This window comes from Enhydra lutris, unplaced genomic scaffold, assembly GCF_002288905.1.
Source record: "Enhydra lutris kenyoni isolate GAN:26980312 unplaced genomic scaffold, ASM228890v2 scaffoldscaffold17, whole genome shotgun sequence".
Classification (NCBI taxonomy): Eukaryota; Metazoa; Chordata; class Mammalia; order Carnivora; family Mustelidae; genus Enhydra; species Enhydra lutris.
Genome location: NW_019154101.1, coordinates 37,453,687 through 37,478,912, shown reverse-complemented (window position 1 = coordinate 37,478,912; position 25,226 = coordinate 37,453,687). Strand labels below are relative to the sequence as shown.

At 38.4% G+C, this 25,226-nt stretch overlaps 1 protein-coding gene across 2 annotated transcripts in view; it reads right to left on the bottom strand.

Moving 5' to 3' along the window:
* Positions 1-25,226, bottom strand: part of LOC111147605 (utrophin) — a 552,279-nt gene that overhangs the window by 282,670 nt on the left and 244,383 nt on the right. For both annotated transcript variants that reach the window (XM_022503758.1, XM_022503757.1), the window contains 7 exons: positions 25,030-25,180; positions 23,470-23,645; positions 19,500-19,635; positions 18,059-18,208; positions 14,662-14,737; positions 5,207-5,421; positions 2,758-2,875 (listed from right to left, as the gene is read on the bottom strand). In XM_022503758.1, the coding sequence (XP_022359466.1) occupies positions 2,758-2,875; positions 5,207-5,421; positions 14,662-14,737; positions 18,059-18,208; positions 19,500-19,635; positions 23,470-23,645; positions 25,030-25,180 (1,022 nt within the window). The remainder of the gene's footprint in view (positions 1-2,757; positions 2,876-5,206; positions 5,422-14,661; positions 14,738-18,058; positions 18,209-19,499; positions 19,636-23,469; positions 23,646-25,029; positions 25,181-25,226) is intronic.

Genomic DNA, 25,226 nt, shown 5'->3' with positions numbered 1-25,226 from the left:
TAAGATTGTTCAGAACACTGAAAATCATACTTACATGTAATAATTTTTAAAAATCATTCAATGAGATCATCTGTTGTAAGCTGTATTGTTTAACAATTTAAATAGATTGCTTAAGTATTCCACTTAAAGAGAGAACGAATTTATCATAATGTTGTACTTGTCAGTTAAAAAGTTACATAAAGTACTAATGACCAATGCTATTACTAATAGAATCCTTTAATGTTGAATAAAATGAAAGCCATCAAGTGAGAGCATGTATCATAGGTTTATCATTAAAAATAAGCAAGTTCTATTCTTTGTGAATAAGTGCTAAAAGCAGGTTATTGTAGGCAGTACACTTCTGCTGAGAGTATTTTTTTCATATGATGAATAATGACAAAGATTATGCAGCCTCTATGCAAATAAAAAAGGAGAGAAAACAAAGCAGGAGTTAAATTGGAAAGGGAACATATTCAGAAGAAGAAAGAAAAGTCTTGTCAAAAACCTTAAGAGAAACTTTGGACAAATAGGAGGTGGTTAAAAATAATAATAATAAGATAGTAGAGAAAGCAAAATGGAGAAGACTTTGTAAATGGTTTGGTGTCGCTAAAGCAAAGAAGCCCTTTCTGGCCTGTGATGGGAAATGGAATCACTCCAGAATTGCGTCCAGCACAAGCAACCCATCAATTAAAAAAAAATACAGGGGTGCCTGGGTGGCTCGGTGGGTTAAGGCCTCTGCCTTCGGCTCAGGTCACGATCCTGGAGTCCTGGGATTGAGTCCCACATCAGGCTCTCTGTTCAGTGGGAAGCCTGCTTCCCCCCCTCTCTCTCTGCCTGCCTCTCTGCCTACTTGTGATCTCTATCTGTCAGGTAGATAAATGGGATCTCTAAAAAAAAAAAAAAAAAAAGAGGGATGGGGCACCTGGGTGGTACAGTACATTGAGCATTTGACTCTTGGATTGTTTCCACTCAGGTCACGATCTTGGGGTTGCGGGATCAAGCCCCGCATCAGACTCCATGCTCAGCCCTCAGCAGGGAATCTGCTGGAGATTCCCTCTCCCTCTGCCCTTCTCCCTGCTTGTACTCACCCTCCTCTCTCTCTCAAATAAATGAATAAATCTTTTTTTTTCAAGAGGGAGAAAGAAGGAAAATGGCTTATGTAGTAAAAATAAACCAACACTGAAAGACACTAAAAGTTCTCTAACTTCTCTCTTTCAATAACATTGCTGTGGCCACATTTATTTTAAAATTGAAACATACTTTTTATAGGAGGAAGAGTTGACTTTCTTCCCTTCAGAAATATTAGACAAGGTAATAAAATACCGTCCAGTTTACAGTCTGCCACAAATATTTATTAAGTACTTAAGTTATATTGGACACTGTAGGAGGCTCCAGGGCCAGAAAGGTGAATATCCACCATTTATGGAAGAGAAAATTAAACTAACTGTGAGACTACAATGACATTATCGGGGGAAAGCCACAGCAGGAACTAAAGATAGAAAATATAGTTCACTAGGGACTAGTAGAGGGTGAGAAGGACTTTACAAAGGGGGTGACATTTTAGCTGCTGAGTAGGATTTCACCGGGAGAGAAAAGGCCAGGGGGAAAAAAAGCATGCAAATAATTAGGAACTGCCAGGACATTTTAAATATTATCTATTTGAATAACTACAGATGGGTGGAGGGCTATGTGGGAGAGGCAATGATGAAAGCTGGCTGCGACCATCCCTCCATGACATTTTTGAGAATTTAGACTTTGGTTTTTTGTTTGTTTGTTTTGTTTAATATTAAATTTATTTCTTTATTTTTTAATAAACATATAATGTATTTTTATCCCCAGGGGTACAGGTCTGTGAATTGCCAGGTTTACACATTTCACAGCACTCACCATAGCACATACCCTCCCCAATGTCCATATCCCCACCTCCCTCCCCCCAGCAACCCTCAGTCTGTTTTTTGAGATTGAGTCTTTTATGGTTTTAGACTTTGTTTCATATACCATACAGATTTAACAGACACTCTTAAGTCAGAAAGCAAAAGAAATGGATCTTTGATATGGTTGCTCTGTACATTTATTTTTTGTCTTATTTTATTTTGCTTTAAACTAAATTAATCCAAAATTAGTACCAGGCCCATAGGTATGAATGTGTTGTTCAATAAATTCTTTTTGGAGTGGATTAGAAGAAGAGAAGCTAAAAAGAAATAGCAAGATCTGGTTTTATTAATTAATCAAAACGGAAGCATGGTTTTGCATTCCAATGTTTTCTCTAACTTTTATTTTCTGATTCCTTTAAAAGAAATCCTGACCTGGAATACCTGGGTGGCTCAGTCAATTAACCATACCACTCTTGGTTTTGGCTCAGGTCATGATCTCAGGGTCCTGGGATCAAGCCCAGAGTTGGTCTCTGGGCTCTGCTTGGAATTCTCTCCCTTCTTCTCCCTTTGCCCCTCCCCCAACTCATGCACGTGGATACACTGTCTCCCCCAAAATATAAATAAATATTTTTTGAAAGATTAAAAATAAAAGAAATTCTAACTTAAAAGAAAAAAGAATCCAATGTATCAGTAACAAACTTAAAAGTAATAATGTTAACACTTTAAGGAACGCATATGGGAACAGTAACGAGGTTCACAAAAAAATAAAAATCAAAGGAAAACTGTACTTATTAATAGAGTATCAAATATCAAATAATATTAATTTCTGGTTGAATAATCTGTGCATAAAGTGTGTTATCATTTTCAGAGAAAGAGGATGATACATGATTTTTTTTTAACGTACATTTTTCTGTGATTGCTGTTCTCACATCTGAACTGGAAGCCTTATTTTTCAAATTCTGTGCCAATGTAAAAACATAATCAAGCTGAGGATGGCGTTGTTCTAAGTCAGCCTTTGTGATCTGTTAAGAAAAAATGATTACTAAGATAAGTTAATAAGCCTTACCTAAGGGTACTACTAAAAGAGCAAAACTGGTGTGCTGACATCAAAATTGTTGTTTTCCTCCTATGCAGGATAGTGAGGCATCAGCAATACAGCAGAAAAGAGCAAGATTTGAAGTCAAAGGTCCTGGGTTCAAATCTCAGCTCTGCCACTTATCATCTAGGTCACCTGGCAAGGCACTTTACTCTGTTTTTTGTTTTCACAAAGAGAAATAATAGAAACCCTACAGCTTGGCTATATCAAGTCTGAGGAGATTCGATGAAGAAAAATCCCTAAGAGAAAATGGTCTGAAAACCTTAGCAGTGACTTCTGATGACACCCTGGGTGTCTGCCCTACATGATACACACACACAAACTAATGTCACCTACAGGGATGGGGGTGAGGCATTCAAAAGATACTACTGGAGTAACTGCAAATTAAATAATCTCAGACAAGAAAAATGCTGCTCTAGAGACTTTGTCTCAGGACCAATTAGGCGGGTAAAAAGTTTTAAAAATCAGGAATCGAGGTGCCTGGGTGGCTCAGTCAGGTAAATGTCTGCCTTCTCATCAGGTCATGATCCCAGAGTCCTGGAATTGAGCCCCACATTGGGCTCCCTGCTCAGCTGGCAGACTGCTTCTCTCTCTGTTCCTCTCCCCCATCCATGCTCTCTCTCTCTCTCTCTCTGGCTGAAATAAATAAAATCTTTAAAAATAAAAAATAAAAATTAGGAATATAGTGTGTTTTAAGCATAGAACTAAAAAACAACTGTAACAATTAGAAAACACAATTTCCAGTAAGTACAAACATGATGCCAGAGATTCTCTCCCAGCCCTTCCTCTTTTAAATTCACTACTTTTGCAGATTTCAATTAGCCTTAAAATGTCAAATATTATTTCTAAATGGATTATTCACAACTTCTAATCCTGAATCCCAGAGAGACATTTCAATGAAGGCTGATTATTTCCTTCTAAATGGCCCAAGAACCTCTCAACATAACACATCTGAAACTAAATCACTTAAACCCTCATCCACAGCCCATTTCTTCTATTCCTTATTTCCGCTAATTGCAATAGCATCATGTTAGCCACTTAGAAAGGGCTCTTTTGCTTGCCTTAAGCATCTCTTGCCTCCAATCTATCCTAAGCACTAAAAAGCATCCCAGTCTTCCCATCAATGCCGAGCACTGTTATCAATCACTTCGCAGCCACCGTTAACAAAGGAAAAGAAAAGGGGGATAAGATGCTTGCCAACTGCCTACAGACTAAAACCCCAAGGGGCCTATGCGTAAAACATGGTCAATGAGCTCCTTCCCAAAGTGAACTTGAACCTGTCTTTGCGACCTTACTTCCCACTACACCTCTTTATTGCAAAATTGTTGAACCAACATCCTTCACACTCCCCTGCTGCATGCCTTTATTCACTCTGTTCCCTCTATCAGGAATGTCATTCATCTCCAGAGGTCAAAATCCCACGTGGTCTGCCTTCCACCACTGTGAACTAAACTCCTTTCTCACTGTGGCTCCCCTAACAGGTGGTCTGGACCTATCTCACAGCTTATCTCAGATTCTGTCTTGCTGTAGCAACTTGTCTACCTAGGTACATTTGGTGCTTCTACCTCACCTTGGGCATATTTACAATTTGGGGATAAAATTAATACCTACCTCAAAAGACCATTAAAAAAATGAATGACATATAACATGTAAAATACTTAGAAAACTACTCAGCAAATATTAAGCACTGAATAAAAGTTAGCAATAGCTACTGTTATTATTTTATGGTATATTTCCAATTTCTATCTGGTACGTTCTTTTCGGTATCCCTATGCAACACGTAACCTAGAACCTGGTACACAATGAATACTGAAAATTTACATTAGATGGTGTACGTATAGTGACTAGAGTCTAATCAGGAAATTCTCACTTCTAAAATCAGCAATTAAATAAGTTCATTATGAAAGAGTTTAAAAGGTGCTTCAGGAAAATATCCCACATCACACGAAGTATTAAATCTCACACGAATTTACTTTTGTATTGATGTGCCTCACTGTATGGTATCAGTTTTAGATTTTTAAAATACACTGAGCCCCTCACTTTATGTTGGTAAATGTCATCTCACCAACACACTGGAAAGGCAAGATAGGATTTATTCCTCGGAGCCAGGCAAACACAGCATGGCGGTTTGACAGATAAAGAGTTTTTTTAAAGCCCATTCTCCCAGAGTTTAGGACAAACAAAGGAGATCCAAACAGATTTTGTCTGTTTCTGTGTTGTGGCATTTCCCTGACAAGCCTCAACACGATGTACTTACTTTCATTCGGGAAACTGTCTTATTGATCTCTTCTATATCCCCGACGGTGACAATGTTGGACTTCAACATCTGGTCGATCAGGACCAGCCAGTCAGCTAGCTCCGTGATTGTTTTATCCAGATCAGCAGGAACTGAAATTTCCGAAGTACGAGGAGACTGAACAGGAATGTCTGATGCAGATGATACTAGCACCACCTTTTGGACACCAGGATGAGCTGAAATTTAAAAACGTGGCAAAGTATTAATACAGCAATGGGATGTTCTGACTGTGGTGGCCTAGTGGTGATATGTGTGTATGTGTGTTTATTTACATAAAATTTAGTTGAAGTAAAAAAAAATTGTAGGAACTTTTCATGTCTTTATACTAAAATGACAATGGCATTTCCTGTCCTATCTGTATGTCTGTGGTAGCTATAAAGCCAACAAAATCATCCCACAACATTCTGGGGCCTCAAAAACTCAGAAGTCACTAACACTGACACCAAGAGAAGAGAAAATAAACAAATCAACCACAGGAAAACTAGGACTGCAATTTTATTTTGTCAAGATGCTTGCCTTAATTATGAAGTCAATTTATTCTAATTTTCTATGCTTTTCCAATTAACTGGATAGTATGAGTCTAAGTCATTCTTAATAAAACTGAAAGAGGGCTTCCACTACCTCCATTTTGACCTCAAACTTTCTAATTGATTAAGTTCTTTCAAGTGTATCTCTGAAGTCAGGCAAAAGACCCAGGGGGCAAAGCATCCCCAGATGGGAAGCGAAACTACCCCCTCAAGCAATAAGGACCACCCTGAGTCAGCAAGTCCCTGTGTACGTGACTCCAGGACGATGACTGGCTTGACCTTCACTGCCCACCTGCAAGTACATGTCGACCTTTGTCCCACATTTTCCTTATATAAACCTGGAAAGACTTTTCAGCACTTCGGGGACAGTCTTTGAGATACTAGTCCACTGTCTTCCCGATGTTGGCCTCGCTGAAATAAATCCCTTTCTTCTTTCACAACCACTGGTCTCTCTGCCTTTGGATTTTGTCAGCGGCCAGTGGCCGAACTTAGTCTGTTTGGACCCTGGGCACCAGGGGCTCCTGCACTTTTGAGCCCCAGCTACAAAATCACTGTGAATACTTATGTTATAATCTATGTATATATTCCTTAGTTAACCTTTATCCCACAGGTGAATACTTAAATTGTTCCTGAAATCTTATTTTATTTTTTTTTAAAGATTTTATTTATTTATTTGACAGAGAGAGGTCACAAGCAGGCAGAGAGAGAGGAAGGGAAGCAGGCTCCCCGCCGAGCAGAGAGCCCGACGCGCAACTCGATCCCAGGACCCTGAGATCATGACCTGAGCCGAAGGCAGTGGTTTAACCCACTGAGCCACCCAGGCGCCCCTGAAATCTTATTTTAAAAAGGAATATGCAAGAGTTATCTTCTTATGTGGCATACTTTGCACATTTTTAACTACCACCTTAGCATAAATTTCCCAAAGGAGAACTCTTGGATCAGAAAATGAAAAAGGTTAATGTATCTAATACTTATTAACAAACTGTTTTCCTTAAAAGTTGGAAATCTGGACTTCCAGCAGCAGTGTATGGAACTGAAAAAATTCCTATATCCATACCAACAATATTCTTTTTAATGGATAAACACATCCTTCGCCATGGTTTTCATTTACTTTTTTTTTTTTATTTTCAATGAACACAAAATTTTTTTATGTTTATTAACCAAATATGGTAAAATTTATAACTGTTCTTTATCTGCTTCCTTATCAGTTGGGATGAACTCTTTATATAGGAGAGATGAACCTTTGCCATACTGGTGAAAACAATGTTTCTACTTCAGGATTTAATTTTTGTTTCTTTTTAACATATAGATATTAACAAACCTACAGTGATCAAACTCATAAATTGGTCTTGGGAGACTGTTTTCCCAGAATTTCTAAAGTTAGACTCTTGTCTTCTCCAAAGATTTGATAAATATTTTTTCTATTTTTTCTGTTTGTCCATTCTTGCCTTGCTTTGTTTTTAAGAAAGGGAGGGTTTTTTTTTCTTTAGTTTTGATATAAGAGAGAGCTGAATTATTAGATATATCTGGAATCTACTTTAGCATACAGTATATTAAATAAGGCTTAAATGATTTTCTAAAATATACAGTCATTCTGCAAATTAAGCACAATTCTAACAAAAATTCCAGCAATTCTGTATGTAACTTGACAAAACCATATATTCAAAAATCTGATTTTCAAATCAATACAAAAAAGGACCCCAAACAGTCAAAGCAGGTGGAGGGTTAAGCCCTACCTGATATTCAGTTGTATGACTTAGCTAATAATGAAGGATTAACTCAGTGTTTTATGGACCTAGACATTCAAACAGATCAGTGGAAGAGAAGAGCCACAGTGCACAGGTGGCAGAGAAACCTGACCCTGGCACAGACTGCATTAAAGATCAATGAGGAGGAATTTACTGGCCAATAAATGATACTGGCAAAAGTGGACACCCATGGCTGGAGCGGGGAGATGATGGGGCAGAATTTGACCTCACGTACCCTGGGAAAATTAATTCTTGGTAGATTAAGGACCTGAATACGAAAACCAAAATTGTACAACTGTTAGTTGAAAATATAAAAAAAGAATCTTTGACTTCAGAGTACTAAAAATGCTCTAGAAACACAAAAATGGGAAGCTAATAACAGATCACTAATGTTTAAGAATTCTGAAAACAGCACCATTAATAAAGATGTTAGAAACCATAGACTAAGGGAGAGGGATTTGCAATGCACACTCTAAACAAGGAATCTGTAACCAAAATAATTTTTTAAACTCCAAAAATACCAACAGACAATCCATGAAAGAAGAAGCAAGAAAGAAATAAACATTAAAAAAAGGCTCAGTCACACAGGCCTCTGGGGAAATGCAAATGGAAATGAAATGCCCCATCTCTCTCTATAGTCACAGGTTCCCAAAGTAACCTCTGGGGAGCTCTGGGTACCCAGAAACCCTTCCAAGGGCTGTGGATGCCCAAATCATGATTGTTGTAATAAGTGATTTGCCTTTTCGTCCTCATTCTTTCCTAAGTATAGGGTGTTTTTTAATCTCTTTTAAATTTAAATCCAATTAATTAACATACAGTGTCTTATTAGTTTCAGAGATTGAGTTCAGTGATTCATCAGTCTTACATAATACCCAGTGCTCATTACATCTCGTGCCCTCCTTAATGTCCATCACCGGGTTCCCTTATCTCCCTACTCACTTCCCCTCCCACAATCTTCAGTGTGTTTCCTATGATTAAGAGTCTCTTACAGTTTGTCTCCCTCTGATTTCATATTTTTCCCTCTCTTCCCCTATGATCCTCTGTTTTGTTTCTTAAATTCAATATATGAGTGAGATCATATGAATAATTCTTTCTCTGATTGAGTTATTTCACTTAGCATAATACCTCTAGTTCTATTCCCATCATTGCAAATGGCAAGATTTCATTTTTTTTTTTTTTTTGATGACTGAGTAGTAGTATCCCATTGTATTTATATACCACATCATCTTTATCCATTCATCTGTTGATGGACATCTAGGCTCTTTCCATAGTTTGGCTATTGTGGACATTCTGCTATAAACATTGGGGTGCACGCACCCCTTCGGATCACTACATCTGTATCTTTGGGGTAAATACTCGTAGTGCAATTGCTGGGTCATAGGGTAGCTCTATTTTCAACTTTTTGAGGAACCTCCATGCTGTTTTCCAGAATGGCTGCACCAGCTTGCATTCCCACCAACAGTGTAGGAAGGTTCCCCTTCCTCTGCATCCTCACCAGCATCTGTCACTTCGTGACTTGTTAATTTTAACCATTCTGACTGGAATGAGGTGGTATCTCATTGTGCTTTTGAATGGTTTTTTAACTCAAGGCTATATGACATGTGATATCGTAACACACCAAATGCAGAAGTGGATATAAGAAACCAGATGTCTTCTAATTTGGTAAAAACCAAAAAATTTTCAAAAATGGAAAGCAGTGTCATGTTTCTAATTAAATTTGGTTTTGTCTAAGAAAAACTAATTTCTCACATTATATTAATAAGAATGTATTAGTTTTACTGACATAATGAATAGATTCATTATTACTATTTTAGACAAATTAATAAATAATTCTTCAATTTTTTGTTTTATTTTTTAATTAGGTAAATATTTATAAACATAACTCACACATGAAAGCTCTTTGAGGATCCTCAACAATTTTTTTAAAAATGTAAGGGGTCCTGAGAACACAATGTTGAAGTGCTGATAACATGTACAACAATGACAGCCCTCACACGGTGGTGGAAAGGGGAACTGCAACAGTCTGTCTAGACAGGACCTAGTCAAGGAGAAGTTCTCCATATTCCCTGACCCAGTAATTCTACCACTATATACCTTAAGAATAACTCACATATCACTCTTCCCCATGCTCACTTGTCACTTCCTTTATAGTTTCAAAAAACTCAAAATAACCTAAATATTCATTCATTATTTCAAGTCATCAAATACCTAGTAGGGGTCTACTGTGTGCAAGGCGCTGTTCTAGATGCTGCAGGGATGGGAGTGGGTAAGACAAAGAGCCCACCCTCACGGAACTTGAATTCTGGTGGGGTGGAGGGACACAAGATATGAGGTAAACCCAATACAAGAAGATGGAGAGAGACAGGATGTATTTGAGATCTGGTGGACGGGATCAGGAAGGGCCTAGCTGGGGGGACATCTGAGAAGAGAACTGAATGAAGGGAGCATGTGAAACAAGCAGATCGCTGAAGGAAGGACATCTGAAGAAGAAGGAAAGAAGAAACAGCAAGCACAGAGGCCATAAATGGAAACATTCTCGGCATGTTAGAGACAGCAAGAAAACCAATGTGTTTGAAGTAAAATAAACAAAGGGAAAAGTGATAAGAAATGAGATTAGAGGGACAGACAGAGGGCAGATCATACCCAGTCTTCTGGACCACAGTAAGACTTCAGCACTCAGTGTGGATGACGAAAGAGAGAACAAGATTGTGGTGAGCCAGGAGGGACACAATAAAACATATGTTTCGAAAGCGTGACTTAGCTGCTATCAGAATAGATTACAGAAGAGTGGAAAGGCAAGAACAGAATCAGGACAGTGAGAAGGGAGACTATTCCAGTAACAGAGACGAAAGATGAGGGCGTTCAAGACCATGGAAGCAGCTGGGATGAGACATGGGACTGATAACTTGCTGACAGATTCGATGTGAAATCCAAGGAAGAGTCAAGGGTGACTTCAAGTGTACTGGCCTGAGAACTGGCTGAAAACCCTCTAAAGTTAAAAAGTGGCTAAAGCCATGGGACTGGTGAGCACACTAGAAGAGCGAGTTCGGAGAACCGCTGTGAATCTGTGCCCTGGAGAACGACACATCAGGGACCATGCACAGACCAGAGCTGCAACCACCAAAATGTATGCCGCTGAGAAGGGCCCAGTAGAGAGGAGAGAAGGAGGGAAGGTAAAAAGCCATGAGAAGATGTGATCCAAAGCACAAGTGGAGGAAATGATCAAAAGAAAGAAAGAAAGACAAATCGTCCATGGGTTAGGAAGGAAGCATGCACAGTGTGTGAGGACAGATGTAGTAGGGAAACCCACTTATAGGGATTCACTGATGGGAAAAAGAAGATCTTGCGGGACAGAAAGTGTTTTGTCTTTTCAAAATGAGAAGTCATGGGCGCCTGGGTGGCTCAGTGGGTTAAGCCACTGCCTTCGGCTCAGGTCATGATCTCAGGGTCCTGGGATCGAGTCCCGCGTCGGGCTCTCTGCTCAGCAGGGAGCCTGCTTCCCTCTCTCTCTCTCTGCCTGCCTCTGTCTACTGTGATCTCTCTCTGTCAAATAAATAAATAAAATCTTTAAAAAAAAAAAAAAATGAGAAGTCATTAGTGGAGAGATGGGTAGCAAGGGGCACTCAGAGAAAAGTATAGTAGGATTGCCTTATCAAGGCTGAGCACCCATTGGGGAGAGTCAGCAAGAAGCTGGCTTCGAAAAACCTCAAAAAAACAGTATGCCAAGTGAAAGAAACACTGAAAAATACCCAGAAGAGCGGACCCATGGAGACAGAGAACAGACTAGGGGTTGCCACGCATGGGGGTAGAGCAGAATGGGGAAACACTGCTAAATGAGGAAGAGGTTTCACTGTGGAGTGATGGAAATAGTGTGGACCTAGACAGACACAGTACCTGCACAAAACTGTGAATGTACTAAATGCCACTGGAATGTTCACTTTAAAATGGTTCTTTTTTTTAACTTAATAAAAAGAAGAGGAAATGGAATTAGAACACTGTGGAGGAGGAGAGGGACACACTGAAGTAAGTTTCAGGTCTCCTAGTGTTCCAAGGACAAGTATCTTATTAAGAATGAACTACCCACCTACTAAAAGGCCATAGTGACACTATACTTCTAAATGTGTATTAAAATTTTCTCTGTTCCTTTGTCATAATGATGTTTCAAAAGATAAGATAACCTATTGCTCTTTAGTAAAATGCATCAAGTCTGTTCCCTATAGGCATAGAGTTGAGCTTTGTTTGCAAAGCAGTAGTACCCAAATGTTAATTCAAGTGCTTTGAATATAATCAACAGACCAATCAAGCCCCAGGTATTTTTCGGGCAAGGTACTGGGAAATACAAGTAAAATAGATGACAAACTTGGCTCTCACCAAGTTTGTGATCTCAAAAAGAGTTTTTAAAAAAATATTGTCACTCATCACTTTTTCAGAATCCTCAGAAGAAATGGGTTTGGGGAGGACAGGACAAGAAAAAGGTGGAGGAGGAGGGGAAGGGAGGACAGAGGGTGGAGGAAGGGAAAGAGTGAGGCATAGGTGAGGAATAAGAAGAAAGGGAAGGAAGAGAGAAGAGAGGGAGGAGAAAAAGAAGGGGGCAAGGAGAGGAAGAGGAGGACAGGGAAAATCAGCAGCAGCACCAGAGCTTGCACAGAGGAAGTGGAGTTTGGGTTCATCATACATGGGGGCTCACCTGGTGGCTCAACAGAGGGAGAACAAGGCAAGGAGGTTTTGAGATCCTGCAAGGCAGTGATGAGCAGTGACCACAGTGGCTACCGAGTGGTAGCCTGCCCTCTACTCCAGACCAGAGAAGGAAATGAAAGAGCGAGAAAACTCTTCTGCAAAGGAAACAGTCAACAAAACCAAGAGGCAACCCACGGAATGGGAGAAGATATTCGCAAATGGCACTATAGACAAAGGACTGATATCCAAGATCTATAAGGAACTCCTCAAACTCAACACACACAGAACAGAAAAGCATGTCAAAAAAAAGGGCAGAAGACATGAACAAACACTTCTCCAAAGAAGACATACAAATGGCTAACAGACACATGAAAAAATGTTCATCATCATTAGCCATCAGGGAGAATGAACTCAAAACCACATTGAGATACCACCTTACTCCAGTTAGAATGGCCAAAATTAACAACACAGTAAGCAAGTGTTGGAGAGGATGTGGAGAATGGGGAACCCTCTTACACTGTTGGTGGGAATGCAAGTTGGTACAGCCACTTTGGAAAACAGTGTGGAGATTCCTTAAGAAATTAAAAATAGAGCTTCCCTATGACCCTGCAATTGCACTACTGGCTATTTATCCCAAAGATACAGATGTAGTGAAAAGAAGGGCCATCTGTATCCCTAATGTTCATAGCAGCAATGGCCACAGTCACCAAACTGTGGAAAGAGCCAAGATGCCCTTCAACATACGAAAGGATAGAGAAGATATTGTTGGGTCCGTGGTCAAAGGAGTGAGACTGATACAAAGCGAAGGTCAAGCAAAGCTTTATTTCCTGCCAAGCATCAAGAATCAAACTGACCGGCCAGGGATGTCTCTTGCAAAGAGGCGACGACCCTCTGCCTTACAGACTAGCTTTTAAGGGCAAAGGCCATGTGGTTGGGCCTGGCCACACACAGGTGGCCAATGAGACTGTAACACAGAGAGAAAGCTGCACAGTCCTGCTAGGTCACACATAAGTGACCAACTGAATTACAATTTACCCTATAGTAGATATTTGAACTAGCCTATCACCTTGGTCAGAATGGGCGCCCAAAATGCACCCAAAGGGCGGGGTCCATACTCCTTGGTAGCTAGGAGACAGTATGCGCCCACACTGATTGAATACCTCCACCTGGCCTGACCCACCCTTGTATTTGGGCTTTGTTACCTGGGACTAGTTTCTGGGATTTGTTTTAAGTACGTCCCCTGGGGGAAGGGGGGGGCAGAGACAGTTTAAGTTTTACTGTATAAACACCAAAGTCGTTATTTAACCGGATGGCATCGCTCTGGCTAAACAGGCCCTTACATTACGGTCCATATATACAATGAATATTATGCCTCCATCAGAAAGGACGAATATCCAACTTTTGTATCAACATGGATGGGACTGGAGGAGATTATGCTGAATGAAATAAGTCAAGCAGAGAGAGTAAATTATCATATGGGTTCATTTACTTGTGGAGCACAAGGAATAACAAAGAGGACATTGGGAGATGTAGAGAAGAAGTTAGTGGGGGGAAATTGGAGGGGGAGATGAAGCATGAGAGACTGTGGACTCTGAGAAACAAACTGAGGGTTTTGGGGAGTGGGGGTTGGGTGAGCCTGGTGGTAGGTATTAAGGAGGGCACGTATTGCATGGAGCACTGGTGTGATGAATCTTGGAACGCTGAAAAAAAATTAAATTAAAAAAATTTTTAAAGATTTTATTTATTTATTTGACAGCAAGAGAGAGATCACAAGTCGACAGAGAGGAAGGCAGAGAGAGAGGGGGAAGCAAGCTCCCCGCTGAGCAGAGGGCCCAATGCAGGGCTCGATCTCATGACCCTGAGATCATGACCCGAGCCGAAGGCAGAGGCTTAACCCACTGAGCCACCCAGGCGCCCCTAAATTAAATTTTTTAAAAAATGAAAAAAAAAAGAAAACTCTTCCTTCTTCCAGCATTTGTCCATAAAGACCTTCCCTAGGGAGAAGAACTCTTCTAAGTCCCCATCTCCCACCTGGTTCCAAGGATATCCATCCAAATGTTTTATTTTCAGTCATGATCAGTGTCTAATTAACACAACCCCAGAACATGTTAGCAGGTTATAGCTGATGCCCTGATAAACAGCACATCACCAGAAGACTATCCCTTCACTCCCCAACCTTGCGGAACCCCTAGCCTTCAGCAGCCTCTTCGGAGGAGGCCCAGATCCCACTCTAGGCCCAGGAAAGAGAGAAGTCTTAGCTACCATGAGAAGGAATGCCTTGCACACACTGGGGGGTAAAATATGTCTGTGTTTTTTAAAAAAAAATTCATTTCAAATAATTGAAAAGCAGAATAATAAATCACAATTGCATCATGTTTTTAAATAAGTTTTTCTGACACGTTATGCTTATCATCAAAAATTTTGCTATAAACATTTTTTTGTGAAGAAGTAAACTGTATCTTACCAGCAATTCTTGTCTGAGACACAGAACAAGGTTCCTGGATGCGTTCCTTCAGTGTGCTAGGCACTTCTCTGCATATCTACAGCATCAGGCCAAACAAAGAGAAGAATACTATATAAATAAAGATGACTGTATTTTTGAAAGAGGAAGTGTTATTCTAAGTGATAGTTCTGCTGCTTTTCTTCCCCCTCAACGCCTGAGCTTCTGTCTCTACCTTCATATTCACTGCAGTCTTCCCAGAGCCCACCCCCTCCACTGACATTACTGTGAAGAGTGCCAGCCAGTCCTTAGCTGTCCTAGTCCTGTGGAACACCAAATGCCCTTCCTCCCTCTCCCTGAGATACTGTGAATATTCTGCAATCCTGACTTTATGCCTTCCTCTCTGACTGATCTTCTAAGCATCCTTTATCAGCTCATTCTCCTCTACCCATCCATCAAATACTGACAATCTACAGGGTAGGTTTTTTGGTCTTCTTACCCTTGACCCTGGCTTCTCTCCCTGGGTCCTAGTTTCTAATGGTTTCATTTATCATATGGAGTCTTAAGAGTGTGAAGACTCCAAAAAATATACCTCTAGCCCAGCTCATTCTGTCAGCTGGATATTCAGACATGGCCAAATCTGAATTCATCATCCATTTCCCTGACACCCCCTTCACAAGGTTGTCTAATGACTCTCATTGATCTTTTCAGATCAGTTTTCCTGATCTGGATAGTAGTCTTTGCTCAGAAGAGTTCCTTGATATCCTGATGTCCTAAAGCTATCCATCTTTAGGATCGCTGCCTCCATTCTATTATGCAGCTATAGTGATCTTTCAAAATGTAACTTTCTTCTGCTTAAAACCCATCAGCAGCTGTCCACTGCTCTCAAGGTGGTGAACCATTCTCAAGATGGAGCTCAAATTCCTTGTGATGCACGGGAAGGCCACTAGGATCTGGTCTCTGCAAGCATCTTCCTTCCTCGTCCTTCCACCTCACATCGAGCTACTTCTAGGACCCAAATGCACCATGCTCATTCTCAGTCTCCTCTAGACCCTTTCACTGGCTGCTGCTTCTCTCTGCAATGCCCCTTGCCCCATTCTTCATCTGACCCATACTTAATCATTCTTTATAAATTCACATGGATATGATGTCCTCCACAAAATCTTCCATGATTACCTCCCAAAGCCAGATAGGTTCTCTACCTTTACGTCCCTGTGGATGCCCCTATGTTACAATTGCTTGGTTACTTGTCTCACCCATGATAAACTCTTCGGGTTAGAAGCAGTGTCATACTCTTTGCTGGATTCCTAGTTCTCAAAATGGTGCCTGGCATAAAGCAAGACTCCAGTCCAAAACTACTGAATGAATAAATGCATGAATGAATGAAATACCCCAGATTAGTATTTCCCAAAGTGCATGTGCATTTATCCAAATTCTCTGCACAATAAGCATTGTCCGATATTGGACACTTAACAATTCACCTTACAATCTACGTGAAATCCTATGATAAAGGGAGTTTTAGCTTTGTCTAACATGGTGTTCCCAAATTAGCCAGGGTGCCCTATTCTACACAATGTCTACTGACATCCTTTAGGTTAAAAAAAGATGTGTGTTCTGATTGAATCAAGAGGAGTCTGGCACATCTGACACAGGGCCAACATGTGTGGATAGGGGTGTAAGGGACAGAGAAGAGAAGATGAAGTCAGGGAGACAACAGGAAGCCAGAACATCAGGGGCCTAAAAAGTCACATTAAGGACTTCAGCCTTTCCTCTTACTGAGATGGGAAACCATTAGCAGGCTTTGCTCAGAGGAGTTACTGGATCTGAATTATGTTTTAACAAATACTTTGACGGCATGGACAAAGGGCAAAGGGAAGCAGGGACACCCATAAGGAGTCCATGGCAGTAATCAAGACAGGAGATGAGAGTAGCTTAAAAACAAGTTAGTGGCAATGGGGATAGTGAAAAGCAGTCAAACTTAGGAAATTCTACAAAGTTGAAAAAGCTGAAAAAAATATACAGGGAATACCCAATGTGCCACCTAACATCAGCAATTGTTAGAATTTTGCTGTATTTGCTTTATCATATACGTAACCATACAGCCATCCATCAAATCATCCAGCAAATAGATCATGTATTTGAATGAGAAGCCAATGATGATTCCAAGCTTTGGAGTTTTTGTTTGTTTGTTTGTTTTAAGATTTTTATTTATTTATTTGACAGATCACAGGTAGACAGAGAGGCAGGCAGAGAGAGACAGAGAGAGAGAGAGAGGAGGAAGCAGGCTCCCTGCTGAGCAGAGAGCCCGATGTGGGGCTTGATCCCAGGACCCTGAGATCATGACCTGAGCCAAAGGCAGAGGCTTTTTACCCACTGAGCCACCCAGGCACCCCTGGAGTTTTTTTTTTTAATTGAAATATGATTCACCTAAGATTACAATAATGAGCAATTTACCAGCCTCCTACTGAGGTAGAAGTACAGTAAAGCACAGAGAGGAGGTGGAAATCAGGAGGTTGATTTGGGTTGTTTGAAATGCCTATTACACAGCCAAGGGGACATGCTGAACAGGCCATGGTACATGCAAGTCTAGAGTATGGAGAGAGGTCAAGGCCAGAGATGTACATGTGTGAGTCATTAGTAACAGTGACTCATCAAGACAGTAATTCTCAGTTTGAGAGTCTAGATCAATAAAGCATCTGCTTCATTACATATAGAATGATGGCTACCATTTCAAGGGGATGAGAAGGGAATAAAATGACTGAGAAGGGAGCTATCCAAACTAGAGATAGAGACATATCCAATGTCTCAGCCAGACCGCACACTCTAATATGGTATCTGCCAAGGCAAAAGAAATAGAAATCTATGACTTTGTCTGCATTAAATCGTTTGAAATGCAAAAAAAGGTAATGGCACAAGGGAGAGGACCTTATTTTAGTCATATTTGTAGCACATGCTATTACATTCCACCTGGAACATGCTAGACATATGAATAAATGAATAAATCATTAAAAATAAATAAATAATTAAAAATCATTAAATGAATAAAATCACTAAAAATAAACCTACATATGTGAGAAGTGATATCTAACATCAGAGTGTTATTTTAACACTCTTAATTTACAATTTTATAATTTTATATGGCATTTTATTGGCTTATTCTAACATATATTCATTATTTAATATATTATGTAACATATAAATCCCCAGATCAAAATATCCCACATAAAATAAAAAGTATTCTCTGAGGATATAGGTTTCTCTCCATGACAGATGAAAAAAATAATAATTACAAACATTAGTCAGCATTAGTAAAATGTGTCCAAATTTGGGTATACATGAAACCAAAAGTTACATGATCTCACTCCTTTGAAAACAAAATCAATAACCATGGAAAGTCATCACAGTAATTCTTAATGCATACCTTATTCCATGTCGAATTTATAGTTCTTAAGCTTTCTGAAATTTTTTCTCTTTCATGTAAACTCAGACTTTTATCTGAAAGCATTTCCAATTCAGTTCTATTCAACCATTTGAGTTTTTCTGCTTGTACATCCATCTCCTGGGTCAAGTCCTAAAAGAGTCAGAATAGAGTTGCAGTTAGAAAGTTGTCATACTGGAAAAAGTTCAAGAACTGTATCAGAAATCTCTTTGGGAAATATTCTTATGAATGTGGACTTCTAATGTCTTTAACTTTACTTGGAAAATAAACTTATAAGAAGCCTGAACTTACGTTAACAAACTGTAACTGATAACGAATATATACTTTCAGTGTGCATTTGTATGAATTTGCCCTCTGGTCCCTCCCCTGACCCCATTCTCTTAACAGGTTCATATTATATCATATTTACACTGACACTTTAACACACTGTTCTTAGATAATGAAAATAATATCCATTCTAATCAAAGGCAAAAAAAAAAAAAACAAAAAAAACCAAAAAAAACAGGAACACTTTAGGCACCCATCTCTACCTTATCTCTGCCTACCCTAATATACTGTCCCACTCTTTGTGACTGTCCCCAAATTGTTTACAAAATGGGATGTTCCAAGAAAACTATGGAAATTTTTAGATAAAACAGGAAGACGTTTGCTAAGTATTTGTCACATTTTGAAAACAAAACTTAGTAATTGTTTGCCACATATTTTCATCATTATTATACATTTTTATACATTATATATTATACATTATTATACATTATTATATATTGCCTCAATCCTCTTTTTAGTAAAAATATGAGGACATTAATCTTACTGTTCTGCAACCAGTGTTTTAATTCTTAACACAAAAAATACAAAATTTATAGATATAAATAATATATGGATATTTGGATACATGTACATATACTCATCATTATGTATTTTTATATATTGTATACCTACACAAATATAGACAATTCTTGTTGGTTGTGGATCAACACAGGAAATTTGATTAGTAAAAGCATCATGCTAAGCCTGAAGTAAGCTGAGGTGAGTTACTCTTGAGTCATTTAGAGTTTTCTTGTAAAACTCTATTTTAAACCTAGTAATCAGTAATTATCTTCTAAATCTAAAAGCAAAGAATTATACTTCACAGTACTACTATATTCTAAAATGACAAAGTCTATTTAAAATATTCTAAGAATCTTCGGTCTAATACTTGAAACTACATAATTTACCACTTTTCTGTGAGTGAAACCTTAACCTCTGCAAGAATGAAATATATAGCTGATCTTGAAAAAAAAAAAAAAATTCCTCTTGAAAGTTTACCACATTTACCACAAAATTTCTTACCCTGTTCTTCAGTCATGCAATATCTTATTTTTAGTGTAAATGTTCATGCACCAAAAAGCACTGAAAAGCATGCAGAAACAAATAAACCACTTACTGTTAATTCTTGCAGGTTTTCTTCCAGCTCAGTGGTTGATCTCTTTTGCAAAACATTCTCGGCCTTTGTTAACCAACAGATAATGTCATCTAGTCTTTTCCTATATTCCATCACCTGCTTACTTTCTCCTTTTAGCCTAAAAGAATATATTATTGAAAAACATTGACAAAAATTATCCAGTTAGGCAGCTATATATATATATATATATATATATATATATATCCAGTTATATATTTGCTTTGAATATCACAACTAAATACACCACACAGTAAAAAAATCCTAGTAATTATTTTAATATATATTTTTAAATGAGTGTTAATACTAACATGTACTTTCTGCAATACCAAAGATTTTTTTTGATAATATGAGAATAAAAATTCTACCTTCATTAAATTCAAAAACATTGAAACTATATACATTATCTTCTCTCATGATGAAAAATTCTGCCGAAATTTAATATAAAAGATTTTTTTTAAAGCTAGAGACCATTGTACAACATAATGGAAGTTAAAAAAAAAAAGAAAGAAAAATGTCCTTATCTCAAAAAATAAGGAAAAACACATAATTCTCTTTGAGTAGTGGATGGAGATAAAAAGTCATCATTATATGACATATTATTCACATTAGGTGGCAACTATTACTCTACTTTATTCATAGGAAAGAAAGAATAAGAACAGGGCAAGATACTGAGAATGGAAAATTTTTACAAGTATTAGGAAAGACTAAGAAAAAATGAAAATTTGGTTAGCTCGTTAAAATAAGTATTATATTTGAATATAGCACCAAGTTATAAAAAAAGATCTAGAAAAAACAAAGCAAAAATTTTAAAGGATATAAGGAAACAAATAGTCATATGAATATAAAAAAGGAACTGCCTTAATTAGATCTTTTAAATGTTAAAAGAATAACATTTATAAGTATATAAACCATCTGTCAGAAGATGAGAATATGACTGGAACTCATATGATGAACAAGATTATGTATTTTTCAGAGAGGGTTTGAAAGCTATTTACAGTTTGGTGGTGGTATCGTTATTTTTATACTTGTGGCCATTAGCTGCTAGTTTAAAAATTGAATGCAATTTTTTAATGAATTGCATCTTGCCATCCTGAAAAAAAATTTATATTTTTATGGCTATGACTTTTTAATCACAAAAAAACTCTAACATATGATGCAATAAATATAATCAAATCCTAAAGAAATATTTGTGTATTTAACAGAGAGTAATACTTAGAGAGTATTCTAATGTTAAAAATGAATGAAAATCACTACAAAATCACAAGTTCACATTTTTAAGCATCCATCAAGAGAGAACACTGCTTCAAGATTAAAATCAATCAAGCAAGCAAGCAACGGAACTAAGTGTTAAAGACTGACAATACCAAAACAGGCAATTTACCCTCTATATCGAAGACTCATAAACTTAAGTAACAACTTTGTAAGCACCCCAATAGTAATAGTACTATAAACCTTGTATTTAAAAAAAAAAGTTGTAATTTGTATTTCCAGTGTTGCATAATCATGACTAACAATATTTTGAAAATATATCTATGAAGGAAACTAACATCAAAGTGTTTTCAAGAAGACATATTTGAGTCACACAAAATCTTATTCTGTAAACTAGCTAAATATAATCCACATTTTAAATGTTATCACTAAGAGTGAAAACAAGTTATAAATTTATGTTCAAACAGGAGATAACAATTGCTCATTAAGGAATAACAGCATGAGTTGATGAACTGTGCAAAAATTTAACTACAGGCACTCAATATAAAAACAAATTAAACTATGTGCTATTCCTCAATGACTCTGATAACAGTACACATACACACTCTTAAAATTGCAAGGTGGCCCCAATTTAAGATAAGTTACTACCTGAAATGAAGTTAAACATAAATTTATGAAAATAAATATTGCTTTAGTTAAAATATAAGATGTTGGAGAAGCAATTCATTATTCTTATCTCATCCCCAAGATGAGTAAAATATGTATTAGCTTCACCTTGTTAGTCCCGGGAGCAATAACTACCACATTCCACAGAGATCCATTTGAAAATCTTTAGAAGAATTTCTGCTATTATTGTTAAAACCATGCCAGCAGGTACATCTTTTTCCTTAAGAAGACCTGGGAGCTAGATGATTCTCAAGCTAGAAGGACTCTCCATGCAAACTCATTAGCATGGCACATAAAACCCGATGGGACCTCAGCTTCCAATCCCATCCCTGGTCCCCTGAACCGCCCTCGTGCCATGTAACTTTGCAGATCTCTCACATGGCCATGCTACTTCATACCTCCCACCTTTGCCGGTTCTACTCTTTTCCCCAGAAGGCCCTCCCTAGGATGACTTTATGGGAAATTGTTACAAGTGCTTCAAAACTCAGTTTTAGGATTCCTCCCGTGGGATGCTTAAATTCCATATCCCATCACCCCTGCCTCTGTGACGACACTGTATCTTCCTAATGATGTTCTCTTTAATCACACCATATCCTTTGTCCCTTTAAACATTTTCATCTGTCTCCGAGTTCTTAAGTCACACTTAAACCCCCCAAGGCTAAACACAAAGCTCAATTAATATTGATAAAATCAATTGGCAAAATTCAGCAATAACATGCTTAGAGAATAAGTTTTAGTTTAACTCGCTATTGTAAGAACTAGATATTTTGAGTGTTTATTATGAATAGTCTGGGAATACCCTTTTTACCAACATTGTCTCATTTAGTCCTCATAACACCTCTGAGAGGGTATCACCGTTCTTATTTACAGAGCAGGAAACTTGGCTAGAGAGCTCTGTGGTCTTGCTGAATCTGTTCAAGCACAGTATTTGAGAGCCTAAGTTTGTGCCATCACTAACTTTCTGTGAGACTTGGACAAGCTACTTAAGATCACCGCTCTGAGCCTCAGTTTCAAAAGCTATACAATGGGTGTAAGCTGCCCGGAGCAGCTGAGAGGATAAAATGAAACGATGTGTGCCAGGTGCCAAACGCGGTCTCTGCCACACAGCAACCTCTCAACCCAAACGCACAAACCATTATTTGCCTCTTACCAAAGCACAAAGAACAACAGACGACGTGATTTTATAAAAAGCTGCCATAGGCCAAATATTCATAGTTCCATTTATGTAGAACATTTAAATTGTAAAAACTGGACTTGATAAAATATTAATTTGGTCTTTAATAAAACAGTAGCTTATCCCTAAATCCATACAGCATCTACAGAGTTAAAATTAGTGGGGGGGGGGGGGATTAGAGCCTTTTCAACCCAAAACTGCCATTAACCTCAAAAGAAGATTATTCATGGGGCGCCTGGGCGGCTCAGAGGGTTGAGCCTCTGACTTCAGCTCAGGTCATGATCACAGGGTCCTGGGGTCAAGCCCCACATCGGGTTCTCTGCTAGGCGGGGAACCTGCTTCCCCCCCACCTCTCTGCCTGCCTCTCTGCCTACTTGTGATCTCTCTCTGTCAAATAAATAAATAAAATCTTAACCCACTGAGCCACCCAGGCGCCCCAAATAAATAAAATCTTTAAAAAAAAAAAAAAAAAAAAAAGAACTACCACGTAAGAGGGATTTCAGAGAAACACCCCAAGACCCAGTTAGGAAATGAATGAGTGAAAAGTCTGACCCTGAGCCTAGATCTTCAGACTCCCAAGTCCAGACTGCTCCCCATTGACTTCAAGTGCCCCCCACAAGGTCACCGTATCATAATAAAACGTCAGAAATGAGAGGAATAAAGCTATCTTTCACACTGTAGGACATCTGAGTAGAAAAGTGACACTTTACAGGTAGCCTAAAAATATAGTAAGAGACAACATTTTAAAAAACATAGAACATCACAGTGGTGGTCTTAACTGTCAGTACAACTCCTATCGTGATACCAGACAATGGAAGAGTTCTGAACTCATCTGACTGCATCTTAAAAGCCTCTGCCAGAAGCTCTTTATCCTCGTGCCCTCAAGTTACACAGCTAAATCACCTTGGCTGCCGGTCCTTCACTTCTGCAAAGATCGCACTCCAGCGCTGGTTTAAACCTGCCAGCTTGTCTCTCAAGAAGCTTCCATCCGTGGGGGAGAGTTTCTGTAAAATCTCATCCCCGGTTCTGTTTAGGGCTGCAAAACTGGGCTGGTGGCTGCTGATGCCCTCTTCGAGTTCCTGTAACAGAGTACAACTCAAGATGAACTCCACTACTAAATGGAACTATGCAACAGATGCACAAAGGTCCTGTGGCACCAGATTAAGTGTTAGAGAAACAAAGTCTGGAAGAACATTTTTTGTTCATGAAAAGGGCATTTTAAAACACTTTACCTACACCTCAATGAACACACTAAATAAAACCTATTTCGAACTCTAACCCCTTCTCATGAATACCATCAGGCAAAATACAATGGAAGAAGAGAGCCTAATAACTCAAATAACAGTTGTTCACGTTGAAACCTAAGCATCAATTATGTTTGAGTAAAGTGGATTGTTTCTCTTCTTCCAAATATGTGCTTGAAAGCATTTCTAAATACATGTATATGTATACACCCCCCACATACCCTATGTCCCACCATATGTAAGTAAACCTCAATGTGTATTTGACTGAGACACTGTTTCATGACTCTGTAAATTTTTAAGCAACAAACTAAAAAGGGACATTTTAAAGTCAAATTTAAGCACTTATCTATAACTCTAAAAATAAAATTCATAAAAATTAACATGCTCATGAAAAAAATAAAAGAATTTTCTAACTCCTTGTGAACTTTCTACATAAAGTATATTTTAAAGACTTAATAAAAAATATTTTTAACAATGGTAAATTGACATTTTGCTTGCTTTTGATCATTTTTTTTAGAGTTTTCATTTATTTATTTGACAGATAGAGATCACAAGTAGGCAGAGAGGCAGGCAGAGAGAGAGGGGGAAGAAGGCTCCCTGCTGAGCAGCTAGCCCAATGCGGGGCTCAATCCCAGGACCCTGGGATCATGACCTGAGCCGAAGGCAGAGGCTTTAACCCACTGAGCCACCCAGGCGCCACTTGATCATTATTTTTAATCACCCAATATCAACAGAACTGATTTAGTTATTGTGTTATATTTCCCAAAACTGAATTAGACTCACCTGACACAGCTGAAGAATAATTTACTTATAGGAGAATTATCAATTATACAAAGAAAAGTAAGATGCCTAGTGTTTAAGTACAGAAAACAGACGAGGTCTGCAAATATCCTTCTGTCCTTGAAAAAATCTTGCATACAAAATTTAACAAATGTTATTCCAAACATAAAATCTTAAAAATTAACATTTTTTCTACATTAACCACTGAAGAGCATGTTTAATGTAAATTTCTAAAGTCCTGAATAAAGACTCTAAATACTAGTGTTTCTTCAACTTCTGAACTTGAAAAGTAGAACTGGAACAAAAATTATAGGTTATCCATGTATTCCTGAAAAGGTAACATATTTGCCCCTTACTTTCAAAATTTGTCTGCAATGATGCACACTAAAGAAATATGGCACCTCTTGAGAGACCCCTATCCTCTTTTGAAAACACTCACCTGCTGGTGCATGCTGGCTTTCTCCAAGTCCAGGCCACCATCGGGAGCAAAGGTTTCAGCCAATAACTCTTCAGCCTCTGTTATCCACTGTGTGAGGTCATTAAGGTCACAATGGAACTGTCTCCATTCTTCCATAGCCCTATCAAAATGACTAGAGGACAAGAAACAAAATAGGTTTCCAAAATTTCCAGGACCAT